General features: G+C 40.0%; 1 protein-coding gene and 1 pseudogene across 2 annotated transcripts in view; both read left to right on the plus strand.

Moving 5' to 3' along the window:
• The window catches only part of LOC146985221 (P2Y purinoceptor 1-like), a 254,253-nt pseudogene that overhangs the window by 105,319 nt on the left and 134,818 nt on the right, over positions 1 to 14,116 (plus strand). The gene's annotated exons all lie outside the window — the stretch shown is intronic.
• LOC146985227 (ciliary microtubule-associated protein 3-like) lies at positions 2,643 to 8,330 on the plus strand. The gene is made up of 5 exons (XM_085783022.1): positions 2,643 to 2,792; positions 4,829 to 4,927; positions 5,188 to 5,321; positions 6,451 to 6,574; positions 8,151 to 8,330. The coding sequence occupies exons 1-5, from the start codon at positions 2,643 to 2,645 to the stop codon at positions 8,214 to 8,216; spliced, it is 573 nt and encodes a 190-aa protein (XP_085639148.1). The 3' UTR covers positions 8,217 to 8,330.

Below are 14,116 nucleotides of genomic sequence, written 5' to 3' on the forward strand. Positions count from 1 at the left end.
ACCTGGATGATGTCATCTCTGAGCGCCGCCCGGCTCATTCTGATAATAATCATTCTGCTTTGGCATTCAGGTCCATTTTTATCTCAACTAGCCGGAGCTTTAGTGAGTCCAGGTTGAGGAGAGGAAGCCTGTGGATTTGCTCATTTGGTTCTGACAAGTCAGAAACACGCAGAAACGAACCTACAGACCCCGGATGTTGATAACAGCTAACCCCGGACTCAGAGGGGAATAGCACTAGCCTATCAGAACTAAATATTGGTGAAATGAAGGAGTTTCTCTGCAGATAATGTGTTATTTAGAGGCTGCATTCTGCTGCCCTGTAGACTCCATTATACGGATATACGCGCCGCTCCACTGGGGCTAATTTCGTCAAAACGACTCCAAATAACACCAAAGTTAAGGAGTTTAAGTTTTCCTTTAGTTAGGAAATGTTCGTATTTTATGCTAGAAATAAGGTCCAGGTTGTAAAAAACGGAAATTATCCTTTAAACACACTTAAACACACACACACACACACACACACACTCCTCAGAGTTTCAGTGCCTCGTGGTCGGTCGACCTTGGAGAGTCGCTCTTTGCCACGTAGCTTTAATCTGTTTCGGCCTTTTACTTTTGAAAATATTTGTCCTGTCCTGTGTAGTTTCAGATACTGTAGCTTGATCTTTAAAGGCATATTCCGTACATTTTCACCTCCCGACATACAGTATGCAAAGTACCAAAACAGATGCACCTTTTTATATCTTCATACAACTTGATTTGATTTCAGTGCCTTGTGCCAAAAGGTGTTTCTGTGGTACTGTTGGCCAAACTAAAATCATTTGCACTCTTACCAGAGAATGCCTTCTGTGCTGAAATGAATGTGTCACTGCTGGAAGTTCTGGGACCTCTTCAGACCTCAATGCCTACTTTATTTTAATTTCTTTCTTTTTTTTATTAATGTTTCCATCTCAGCTATAATTTAAAGACTACTGGTGATGAAGTGAATAAGTGCCTGTACATAACGTTTGATCATTTGTGAAGCGTGGCTGTGTGTGAAATGTCTGAATTGTTGCCTTACGGGAGAAGCACGCTAAAGCTTCCTCTTCAGTTTACTTCTGTTTCCGCTCATTGTTCAATCACAGACTGTTTTCTTGACAGGTAATTTATTTAATTTGCTGCAGGATTGTAAACGAGTTAAGTTGTGTCAAACTTATGGATGTGCAATTGCCATGACATTTGAAAAAACATTGTCTTTAATTGCCAATAAAGATATGAATAAATTGTGATTTGTTTAGATTCCTAGTTGACATTTGATTTGTTTTTAATTATTGAATAATCTGTCTGTTTTTTTAATTATATGTTTTTTTTAAGTGAATAATGAATTTGTTGATAAAATGTCAGCTAGCAAATCTGACACTGTGTTCATTCCCTGCTAGGGATGAATAAAGTATTCTCTATCTCTATCTATCTATCTATTTAGTGATTTATCAGAGCTCGTACTGGTAAAAATCCTAAATAAAAAGAACAAGCAAAAAATATAAAGGTATGTATAAAATATGTTCAGTTTGAGAGGACAGAGTGAATGTTTCTATCTGTTATATTAATTGACTGAACATTGAGAAACTTCAATATATCGGTTCATCTCTATTGGGCTTTCCTTCACTTTTTGTTAGTTTGTTTTGAATATACATACATTATTATATTTTATAACAATTTTAGAATTCATATTTAAAATGACTTGAATATGGGACATGTTTCAGACGTGTCAAAAGACAACAAAAGTCCTCATCGGTACTTCATCGAAAGTACTGATATATAATTATATTTAATGTAAACTACAACAATTACAGTCAGTTTTTATGTGAATCGTGATAAACAGGGAAGTCCCTTCAACAAAAAGTCTACGCATGATTAGTTTTTTTTTATTTAAACGTCTTTATTGACAACAAGCAGGCTTGAATACACTTAGAGATGTTTGTATACAACATTAATACACAAACAAACAGTCACACACGCCAGGGGTTGACAGCAAAACAGGAAAAAGAAAAACTAATCAGTGCTACGCATGATTAGTTGTTTTTTTTTATTCAAAACTTTGTTTCACAATACAAAAACAGTTTTTCATGGTAAAATGCAATTAATAAAGCACATTTATATTATACGCCAGGGGGAATTTATAAGTTTACAAAAAAAATTTCAAGTTATCACATATATTGACAGTCTTAATCGCTTTCTGGTTGTTTGAAAATTTGATGGAGGTTATGTATTGCTTGAGCTCACCGTTAAAAGCAGTAAAGGAAGGTTTTTTTTTTTAATGAACTTACATTTGTGATTGTGAATAAGAAATTTTGCCATTAAAATAATAAGGTTGATAATAAAAGTTATGTTAGCTTTTTCCTTGTTTTTTTTCAGGTCATACTCATGATTAGTTTTAAAACGCAAATATACGTTTCTGACGTCAACAAACTACTAATTTGCATAATTTATGCACCAACGCGGTTGCCATCGTTACAAGTGTAAACACGGAGAAGACTCATGAGCGGTTGAGACGACGACGACCTAAACTGTTTGTTTACCAGCAGCGTAGCTTCGTTCTCTCTTTAGTTTTTTGTATTATTTCATTTTCTTTTATTTTAGTTTAGTTTAGTGTTTATTTCTTCCACATGCCTCCGGCCGGCCCCCGCAGGCTGTTCTTCGGCAGCACCCAGGAGAGGAAGCTGTTCCCCGGACACTTCGCTCCGGACCGACTGGGGAACCAGCTGGCCCGGAAGGAGGCGCCGGACGTCGGCCCCGGTTGCTACGACAACGACGAGGTAGCAACCGTTTGTTACGTTAGTGACGCTGCTGTGTGTGTGTGTGTGTGTGTGTGTGTGTGTGTGTGTGTGTGTGTGTGTGTGTGTGTGTGTGTGTGTGTGTTTGCTCAAGATAGATAGAGAATAGAGAATACTTTATTCATTCCTAGCAGGGAAATTCAAGTTAGTCCAGTAGCTCACACAACAATGACACAAAAAAGATGAACACAAAAAAACAACAACATTTTAACAAGTGTTATATAAAACGATTGCAGCAGGAACAAATGATCTAGTTCTGCAGGTCAGGGAGATGAGCCTTTTGCTGCGGCTGCTCCTCTGACCTGAGAGGGTTTTGTGTAGAGGGTGTTGGGGGTCACCCAGGATGGTCTTCAACTTACACCCCATCCTCCACTACCAGCTCCCCCCTCCCACCTCCCCCACCCCCCCATCACAGAGCTACATGTCTAGTCTGTTCCTGTCCCTGACCTTGATGTTGTTACCCCAGCAGACAACAGCAAAGAATGTAACACTTGCAATGACAGGCTGATAAAACATACGCAGCATTACATTACAGACGTCAAAAGACCTGAGTCTTCTTAAAAAGAAGAGCCTGCTTTGTGTCTTTTTGTACACATCATTTGTGTGTACGGACCAGTCCAGCCTGTCATCAAGGTGTACTCCAAGGTACTTGTATGACTGAACCCTCTCAATGTCCACCCCATCCACAGTCACAGGCCATAAGGATCTGTTGGACCTGCCAAAGTCAATAATCATTCCTTTGGTCTTTGATGTATTAAGCAACAAGTTGTTCTTGTTGCACCAGTCTGTGAACGCCCCCACCAGGTCCCTGTATTCATCTTCCTGTCCCTTCTTCACACATGCCTTGTGACGCTGTGTGTGTGTGTGTGTGTGTGTTTGCTCAACGGTTACGTCGTTAGTTGTTGTTTACCCGCCGTGTTTTGGTGTTGTTACAGTTTCTCTGTGTGATTAAAATGAAAGCAAGCATGACAAAGTTACAGGTTGCGTATAATGATGCATGATGATGAAAGAATGAATGAATGAATCGATGGCTGAGTGCCAGTGAAATGTTTGTAAATGCAGGTGTCAACACCTTTAATGCTGTAGCTACTCAGAAAGATGTATAGATTTATGTGTCGGCTTGATGCCTCAGAAAACCAGAGAATTAACAGTCGTTAGTGACGCTGCTGCTGGGCAAAGCAAAAAAAAAAACCAGACACGGGGCGTTGTAAAAGGTTTGACACCAGAAATGATATCTAAGATAGATAGCCTTTCTACTAGCTACTGGAAAGCTACAGGCTGTCTCCAAACAATGCAACACCTATTGTGAAAAACTCCATGTTAACTGACCTGATCAGAAACCATTCTATTTCTGGTCTCCCCAAAGTGAACAGATAGATAGAGAAGACCGTTGGCCACAGCAAGTGGGGCTTTGGAGATAGAAAGGCTATCTTGGACTCAAATGGAAGCTTATGAATTAAGGAAGTTTTCTATATACATGTTAAGCATAGATATTCTCCATAAAGTGCTGAAAAATAATCATTTTCATGAGAATTTGTCAGGCGAACAGCACTTTTTTTTGGTCTTTTTTGGGATGTTGAGGGTGATATCTTAAAATCGAGTTGCAACAAACCCCAGAATCTTTTTTTCCTGCCTCCCCCTATGTGTCAAGATACTCTCTGCCAAATTTTATAGTTGTATGACTATTTATGCCATTGCAGTACCTAAATATTTGCATTTACATCATTTCGCCAGCAAAATGACCCAAGAAAGGGGTTTTGGCCCCTGTTGCTTTCCAGCAGCTAGTTGACCAGGTTGTCCACCCAGGTTTTAATCCTTGAAGTTCCTAGAGATCATTTCTGCTGTCAAACCTTTTACAACGCTCCGTGTCTGTTTTTGATATCAGTGATGTAAATTTCTATCTCGGGTTAGTCTCTTTTATTGTCTGTGTTGTGTGTCTGTTGTTGTGTTATGTCTTGTTGTGTTATGTTTTGCGAGTCCGATATATATATATATAATAATCTCTGTGTTTCTTCCAGTTTGGCACCTTAGTTTATGAACTGGAGAGGAAACCGCAGAGTAATAAAGGATACGGACTCACGGCCAGGACAGCAGCTCGGTTTCCACCCTGTTGTAAGGTGAGTTCAAGAAACCTCGTACTTTTAAAAACTTTCACTGATTTTACACGAGTTTTTTTAAACATGTTTTTATTAAACTTTTTCTTGCAAAGCAGATACAACAGAGACAACATAAAACATAGCACAGCCCATTTGATAAATTTCTCTAGTTTGACTTCTTTTCTATTCTCTAACTTGCCGATACAACTCCATGCAAGTTTAATATAAAGCAGCCGGTGTAATTTAAAAATACCTCTCTAATCTCTAATCTCTACCGTCAGACAGCGACGCCTTCACCACAGCAGTACCAGCAGGACCAAAGCAAGTCCAGACTCCCCCCTCCCGGAAAATCCCCGTTCAGCTCCGCTACAGAGAGGTTCAAACCCCCGGCCTGCTCAGCTGAGGACAGTCCAGGGTAAGATGGAGACTCTCTCACACACAGACACACACACACACAATCAATCAATCAATCAATCAATCAATTCACACACACATTCACACAATAATTTTAGAGCATTGGACTTTAGAGACATCGAGGGAAACGCTGTCTTACACTCAATCATTTGCAATGGGGAAAACACTAGATAAAATCAAGTAAAATAGACAGGTGTAGTAGGATAAAATAGAATAAAAATGGATGAATTACAATAGAATAAAAAAGATAATAATAATAAATAAATACATAAAAAAATAAAATAAATTAAAGGCATACGCCAACATTTTTTTTTTCGTGTCTTGCCTCACTCCCGAGTCCATGACCAGCAGATAGACACCATCCTTTCGACTGTGCGTGCAGTAACAAGGGAGATAGAGCCGTATCGCCCGTAATTAGCTTAGCTCAAACACTGGAAGTGTATAGGTAGTGTTAGCCTGCCTCCCACCTAAAGTCGCTAATTAGCTTAGCTCAAACGCTGGAAGTGTATAGGTAGCGTTAGCCTGCCTCCACCTAAAGTCGCTAATTAGCTTAGCTCAAACGCTGGAAGTGTATAGGTAGCGTTAGCCTGCCTCCACCTAAAGTCGTTAATTAGCTTAGCTCAAACACTGGAAGTGTATGGGTAGTGTTAGCCTGCCTCCACCTAAAGTCGCTAATTAGCTTAGCTCAAACGCTGGAAGTGTATGGGTAGTGTTAGCCTGCCTCCACCTAAAGTCATCAGAGAAACTCTTCAGCAACTCTAAACGGAAACCAGCGGGCCGATCTTCGTCTCAGAGCTGACAAAACCCTCCGGTAAGGCATCTTGAGCGGTCAAATGCCGCTAACGGGACCAGATCGGTCAAAACAGAGGGTTCAAGCAAAGACGCTTTATTTTGGTTCAAGCTAGCTACATCGAGGGTAGGTTAGCTTCCTGTTTCAAAGTAAAAGCACAAATTCTATCGTCATGGTTTTCTGTATGTAAAGGGCAACGAGTGTTTTATTTTGTGAAAGTAACCGGAAGCAGACAGGGTAGCCGGTGCAGAGACCTTAAAACACACACACACACACACACACACACACACACACACACACACACCCCCCTCGGCCCTGACAGAGGCTTGTTGTGCTGCAGCCCCGGCGCCTACGGCCACGGTGCTCAGACCAACAGGAAGGTGAGCTGGCCCATGTGCTTCGGCAGCCCGGACTGGTGCAGAGTCAGACTGCCTCCGCTGGAGAAGAAGTCGCTCCGGGTGAAGGTGGGTGCAGCTGCAGCAGCGGCAGCGGTGCACTGCAAAAACTCAACACCTTACCAAGAATATTTGTCTCATTTCTAGTCAAAACAAATCTCATTCTACTTAAAATAAGACTCATCACATTAAAAACACTTTTTACTTCTTTCAAGCAGATTTTCACTTGAAATAAGTAGAAAAATCTGATAGTGGAGCGTCTTGGATGAGAGGTGAAACGTCTTCCTAGACAAATAACCAAGTCCAGTTGCATTCGATTTAAATTTCCTTGAGATAGTGGAGCAAGTTTTTCTTTCTTATTACAAACACAAAAAACTTGTTTTCACTGGCAGATTTTTCTACTTATTTCAATTGAAAATTAGTTTGAAACAAGTGAAAATGATCTAAAAACAAGTTAATTTTTAGGTAATGAGTCTTATTTTAAGTGAAAAGAGTTTAGTTTTGACTAGAAATGAGACATTTTGACAAGAAATAAGACAAATATTCTTGGAAAGATGTAGAGTTTTTGCAGTGTGACGGTGACGGTGATGATGATGATGATGATGATGTTTTGACTCCCAAATGTAAAAAGTGAAAACCGAGAGGACGCTCAGTGTCTTTCAATGTAAAACAAGCGATGCAAAACTTGACTGAGACGTTTTATTTGTTCAGTCGGACTGAAACAGTGAAGAGAGACTGACTTTCACAGAGACAATGACCTGGATCTCTTAAAGGGACAGTCCAACGTTTTATTAAAATGTGTTGAGTTAAAAAAATAAATCTAAAGCTGATTTGACACTTTATATCTTGTGTATTTAATTAATGCAAACCCAAAGGTGTAAAATGACATGTTGTGGTTTCACACAGTGTAATGTGTGTGGGATGTGTGTTGGCCACGAGCAGTGACTTCCTGTTGTGTTGCCAGGCGACCAGCAGCGAGTCCTGGAAGCAACAACACAGCACCTGCAGCGTGTGTGTAGATTAAACAAACAAGAGACAATCTGTTGATTAAAAACTCAGAGCTGTGCTGTCTAACACTGTTTACATGGCAAGGTCATCCTGTGGATGATGTTACATTATATTACATTATATTTCGTCAATATATTGAATGATATATGATAATATATATTGACTAAATATCAGAAACACCTCTTTGTATTTGTATGAGGCGTAAAGGTGAATCAATATTTCTCTGAAACAGCTTCAAACACAGAACTGCAACTTTCATGACTGAGGGTTTATTGCATTTATTTTTTTATATTTTATTATTGTTTTTTTTTTATTATTATGGATTTGTGGATACTTTATTGAAATTGTTTCTATTTCATTCTTCTTATTCTCCATTTGCACTCATATGAATGCTGCTATAGCACAATCATTTTCCAGCCTGGCATGAATAAAGTATATTAACATCTCTATTAGACTGCATCTACCTAATTAACTGGTAGAAACTGTCTGTTGTGCAGTTTTAGACCCAAAACCCATTTAGATCAGTGGACAGTGTTTCTCTAATGCTGAACTGTATAATAGTTATAGTCTATATTTCTATTTGACAGGATGAATTCATCTCATCATCTTCATCTCCTGCTCTTGTGTTTCTCTCCAGATGAACAACGAGAAGGAGTTCCTGAAGCAGAGGAGCAGAGTGGCCTACCTGAGTTTGTACTATTGACTCTACAGCTGAGGGATGGAAACACACTCAGGCCTGTGATGATCAGCTGTCCACACAAACACGCTGACGTCTCAAGAGTTTAAAAAAAAAAAAGAAACTTATTTTTCTTTATTCACAAAATGACTGGAGTTCTCTCTCTTTTTTTGTATATTAGACTATGATGTCGTTTGCAAAATGATATCACACAAACTTTTTTTTAAACAAAGCGAGTTCCTTCTGAAGGAGAAAAAAAAAAGACCACGTTGTCCTCGCTGGCCGTCGCCAAGGGAACGACGCCCGAGGGAGGAAGCGTGGAGTTCTGGATCGTCCTGAAGGAGCAAAGACGGAGGCAGGAAGTCACTGAACCGAACGGCATCGTATCTACAAATCACGGTTAAAGGAGTTTCAGTTTCAGTTTAGTTTATTTGAAAAGGGACAATGCACATTAACAAACATTGTATGAAAAAAACACAGAAGTAAGCGATATTTCTGTGTTAATCTAAGTCTTAAATAGTTGTATCTTCCGACAGCAATCACTTCTATAGAGTGTTTGGTCTGAAACACGGGTCTGTCAGTCACTCTGCTCTGCTCTGAGCCGAGGAGAAAACTTTCCTTGTATCCTACAACCTTTATCCAATGAGGAGAGAGAACGGCATAAAGGGGCAGTCCTCTCTGTGTGTGCAGCCAAGGGATGCGCCTGAATGTGGTGACGTAGGGACGAGGACCAATAGATCCATGACGAGGGCGGGGGCTGCTAACTCCATCTGCTGACAAGACGTTATGGTGCGTTCGGGGCAACTCGTAACTCGTGTTTTTCCGACCTGTGAAGTGGTACCAGTTCGATCTGGTACGAGTTCACGGGTCAGAAGTTACGAGTGGCCGTTATAGTGACTTTCACAGGTAAAACAGGTCGGAGAAACACGAGTGGGTTGCCTGGAACGCTACAAAGTCGTAAGTCGTGACTTGAAGCTGTAATTTACGGTTTCAAAAGCCTGCCTGGAACGCAGCATTAGCGAAAACGACCGGATCACTTACTTCTGCTTTAAAAAGCTAGTTTTCATCGATTGTCCCTTTGCCAGTTTGTACAAGGCAACTTTTAAAAAGAACAACAAGGGAATAAAATATTGTACCACATAGGGTATAACACATACACATACTAACTGTCTGTAAATAAATACATAATAAATACACATTTAGACAACAATAACAACATCAGTGCTCACATCTTTGGGTGTCTAGAAGCCGGTTCGTAACATTTGCTTGGAACGAGTGAAATGATGGAGATTCTCTGATCGATTGTGGCGCTGAGGTCCGTTGATGTGATGCTTTAAATGAGAATACTCTGTGTCGAATATGCAGCAAGTAATGTGCATTAAAGGGACAGTTCAACATTTTAGTCAGATCCTCCTCTCACCATAACCCCTATAGTCATATCAAACTCATCAAATACACAATCCAACAACTCCACAACGCTCTGGTGGACAAGTTGTGAGCTGCACATTCACCACGCTATGAGATAATAACACAACGTTACCACACAGAGTTGTTTTAGAGGGAAATGCAGCCGGAACTACATTCCAGACAGACACGGCTGCTGCTGGGCGGAGGGATATCAGAAGAGAAAGTAGTTCAGAGTATTTGCTCCATGTGTCGTAATGTTACATAATGTTACATGATTATTATCTCATAGCGTGGTGAATGTGCAGGTCACAACTTGTCCACCAGAGCGTTGTGGAGTTGGAGTGAACTGTCCCTTTAAACAGATAATACAGTGGCACCAAACATCACTTTTAACTTTATAAAAGAATGTGTTTAATTTCCTAAAAAAAATAGTAAACTACTCAAATTCAACTCAATGACCTGTAAAACAGTTTCAACTATAATATGTTTAACACATATTCTTCTATTATTAAAGATCCTATGAACTCAAAGTAAAGTAACTCACACTGAGCTCATCTTAAATCTTAAATAACAGAAGAACATGTATCAGACATATTACTGTGTTTTTGGTGCTGGAGCATCAAACCTTCTTCCCCTTCACTTTGATGCCGGCCTCTAAAAGCACTAATGAGATAAGATTTGGTTGGAGAATCCCGTGTCAGACACACAAAAGCCTCATTATGAGCGTCTACACTGGGGCTCAGTGCCAGGAATTCACATCCCTCTTTTTCCCAGGAACTCTCTCCAAACACTGAAACCCTGCTGCTGACTCCTGCTGGGAGAGAGAAACACCATGGAAACCAGGGATTTGAACAGGAGTGGACAGGTTTTCTGTCCATCTTCGTCCAGAAAACACATGTTCCTTCTTCTGTTCTGAACTCAATGACACAACCCAGAGATGGGGACTCGAGTTTGCGACTCGAACTCGAGTTGCACTACAGAGACTTCAGACTTGACTTGGACTCATGCCCTAAAGACTTCAGACTCGACTCGGACTCGTGTTTTGAGACTCGTGAACAATCATTATTTTTTTGGCTCGTGCCTCCCTCCTGACAAGACGACCGACAATCTTTTTTTCTTTTGTTTTGCCGTTAACACACACTAGCGGAGCAGCGCCACATGACCGGTAACGTTATTCAGATGGAGGTTAGATCTTCATATTGAACTCCTACAGAGTGCAGCCAGACACCAGTGTCTAAACAGAGAGGAGCAGCAGAGCTCCTCTGACAGCGCAGTCAGCTGCTGCTGGTGAGTGACAGGTGACTGTGAACCGGATTTTTTTTTTTTTTTTTTAATAGCGGCACCGTCCGTAGAGACACAACGTCCGTTTGTTGTCAGACCTTCCTTAACGGGGACTAGCTGCTGCATAACTGGCACATATCAGGCTACTGTAGGCTAAATCCTCCTGTTTATTTATGTTTTTGCTGCGAAATATGACTGAAGGCATGTAGGCTATGTATGGAAGTCTGTACGTGTCGACACGCCCCCATGAGTTGACGGAGCTAATTAAAAAAATAATAACAACCAGTTCTTCTCTCAGAAACATGCGGTTCCAGAAAGGTTTTGCTGCACATAAAGATGTGAACTATAGGTACCATACAGATCTAATGACCTATAATTAACAGCCTAAATCATTTTCCATGTTGTTCATCTGGGTTTTCTGAATTCAACAAAGCAAAAAAAAAGAGAAAAGGCCAGTGCAGAGGGGCAGAGCAGCCTTGATTCTTTCTTGACTCAGAATACAGTTTCCTTTAAAGGAAAGCTTTCATTGTGTGTTTTCTTCATATTGCATTGCAATATCCTGTTTAAAGTGATCATATAATAAACAACTAATCAATACTATATAGATAAAGGAGTGATAATAACCTACAGTAAATGCTTTGAATCTCTTAGATATAGCTGTGCAGTATCCTTAGTAGACCGGATAGCAGCAGATGATAAAGGGTCATTACAACCAGAAGAGACAGGAGACTTTTATTTTTTAGAGACTTGAGACTTGACTTGGACTCGTGACCAAAGACTTGAGACTTGATGAAGTCTCACCCCTCAAAGACTTGAGACTTGACTCGGACTCGTGACCAAAGACTTGAGACTTGACTTGGACTTGCAAAAAAAGACTTGTGAACATCTCTGACACAACCACACGACTGTTGTGGTTCAATGAAACTGGTTTCTCCCAGTCTGATTTTAGAAGCAATGCTGAATGAGCTGAAGAAATTGTTGAATCAAAGCTAAATCGGCTCTAACCGGTCCAAGTGGTTTCTTTTTGTTGATCATTTCATCTGTGTTAAAGCCAATGGAATGAAACTCCAAAGCCCTTTGAACTTTTAAATTTGACTGCACCACAACAACTTTACATGTTTAAACTCCCCCTTGCCTTCACAGTAATAAACACCTTGTCCTCTAACATTGATGTAGTACAGCACTCTGTCCAGCAGGCGTCGCCAGAGAAGCCTCATGGTTCATCTCATGGATGTATTATATTCTTATCTAGTAAGACAATGTGGGATTTTTATTTCTTAGGGCCACGGGGCAATAATAATAATACAATAAAAAAAGAAGCATTTTAAAATAATGAAACAGATCATTTAAAATCGAAGAGGAAATAACAACATGAATTTACTGTGTTTCAATCTGTAACCCTAAATATTGTATATTTACAACATTTTTAACTAATGTTTTGGTATTTAAAGTGCATTTTAATCAATGTTTTACCACTGACGGTGTGGTTCAGCACAGGTGCACGTTGTTGTGTGACATCAGTTTAACCGTGGAACTGGTCCATGTTCAGACCAGTTTTAACCTCCACTGGTTCCAGTTAAACAGCTGAACTGGGGCATGAATCTCCTCAGTGTAGCTACTGACTCTGGTTCAGGAGGAGAAAACAACAGAGAAAAGCAGAATCCAACGACATCCATCAGAGCTTAGAGAGAAACCAGGGTTCTTACGGATCCTTAAAAAGTCTTAAAAGGCATTGAATTAATTAATCTAAAAACAAGGCCTTAATTGGCATTAAAATGTCTTAAATCAATTTTTCAAAAGTCTTAAAAATGTTAACACTTGGTAAGTGGGATTTTATGATTATAATTAGTCTCAAATCTCAAAATAATTGGTAACATTCTGACATGAGAAGTTAGTGGCGGCCGTCAACGCTAAATCTCTCACCGCCACCAGCTCCCGAGTCAGTTTTTTTTTTTTTTTCAGACTTTTTATGCATTTATTTTGAAAGGACAGCTGCGGAAAACTCACGCAAGTTTGTAGTTTTCACCAAAGTCCGTACTTTTAATGGAAACACACAGAACTTAAATTTCTTTTAATGCGCATTTCCCAGTTATTTGAATCACTTTGGATGGAAACATACACTATCAACGAGCAAACGTGTCCTTTTTAGTTTATCATCTCCTCTCCACAACTATACAGCTGTTAAATGATGTCACCCCCCCCCCCCCAAATAATTCATGTAGCAGTCACTTTACCTTGGACCACATAGGAAAGTGGGTAAAATTGTCCCTAACCCCATGTATGTGGTGACGTTTTTTGTTGTTGTTTTTTTGCATTTGTGTTTAATGTGAAGTCGGTCTTAAATTTAATTTCAAGTGGCATTAAAAACGTCTTAAAAAGTCTTAAATTAAACTTGGCTTAAGCTGTAGGAACCCTGGAAACATTCACACTGATGATCAACGATCCGGATCTGACCCAGGATCAGCTGGTCCCTCCCTGGCCGAGGCCTCGTCGCTCCATCCAGCTGACCTCAGGACTTTAGCCACTAACTTCTAACTGCAGGGGGCCCAGACCTTTGTTGATGGACCTTTTCCTTTTCTGTCCAATAAAAGCAATGTCAAAAATGAAAATGAAATAAATATATTGTTTAAAATATAACATAAAGTGTCATCTGTAACTTTATGTCTTTTGGAGATCATTTTGTGACGTCCTTTAGTTACACACAGTGTAATCCCCAATATTTCCTGCTATACCCTAAAGTATAGCTATACCCTAAAGTCCCCCATTATGAAAGAATTTCAAATTCTTTCTTTCAAATTTTCAAATTAAACAGCAGAAGCTGGGCTACAACATGTAAAAACCATGTTTATATGACCCTAACGCAGCCCAAACAAACAACTAAACATCAAACTTCATGAAGCACCTCTGTGTGGACCCAGTCACCACATTTCTGGCTCGTATACGACTGTACATTATGCAAAACACATCAGCTACCGCTCATCTGAAAGAGCCGCTACAAAGATTGGAACGACGCATAGCAGCCGCGGCTACACAGAAGCAATGAATGAGCTGTTAATCTCTCGAATCAACCAATCCGCTGCAGAGATAGAGCCAGGCGTAACTGCAGCAGGTCAGTGCAGCTTTAGGCAGAGGGACACAGCGGGCCTAGAAACTAGTTGTTTAGTCCCGGTTGATTCTTTTTCAGTTAGTTTATGCAAATTGTGTGAAAATAAAGATTAAACAATGATTTATAGTGGCAG

Source organism: Trachurus japonicus, chromosome 7, assembly GCF_045865225.1.
Source record: "Trachurus japonicus isolate A0001 chromosome 7, Traja_1.0".
Lineage (NCBI taxonomy): Eukaryota > Metazoa > Chordata > Actinopteri > Carangiformes > Carangidae > Trachurus > Trachurus japonicus.

Excerpts from the sequence above, each read along its gene's own strand:
- LOC146985227 (XM_085783022.1), top strand. The coding sequence starts at position 2,643 with ATGCCTCCGGCCGGCCCCCGCAGGCTGTTCTTCGGCAGCACCCAGGAG. Across the intron at positions 4,928-5,187 it reads GGTTTCCACCCTGTTGTAAG|ACAGCGACGCCTTCACCACA; the intron begins GTGAGTTCAAGA and ends CTCTACCGTCAG. Across the intron at positions 6,575-8,150 it reads AGAAGTCGCTCCGGGTGAAG|ATGAACAACGAGAAGGAGTT; the intron begins GTGGGTGCAGCT and ends GTTTCTCTCCAG.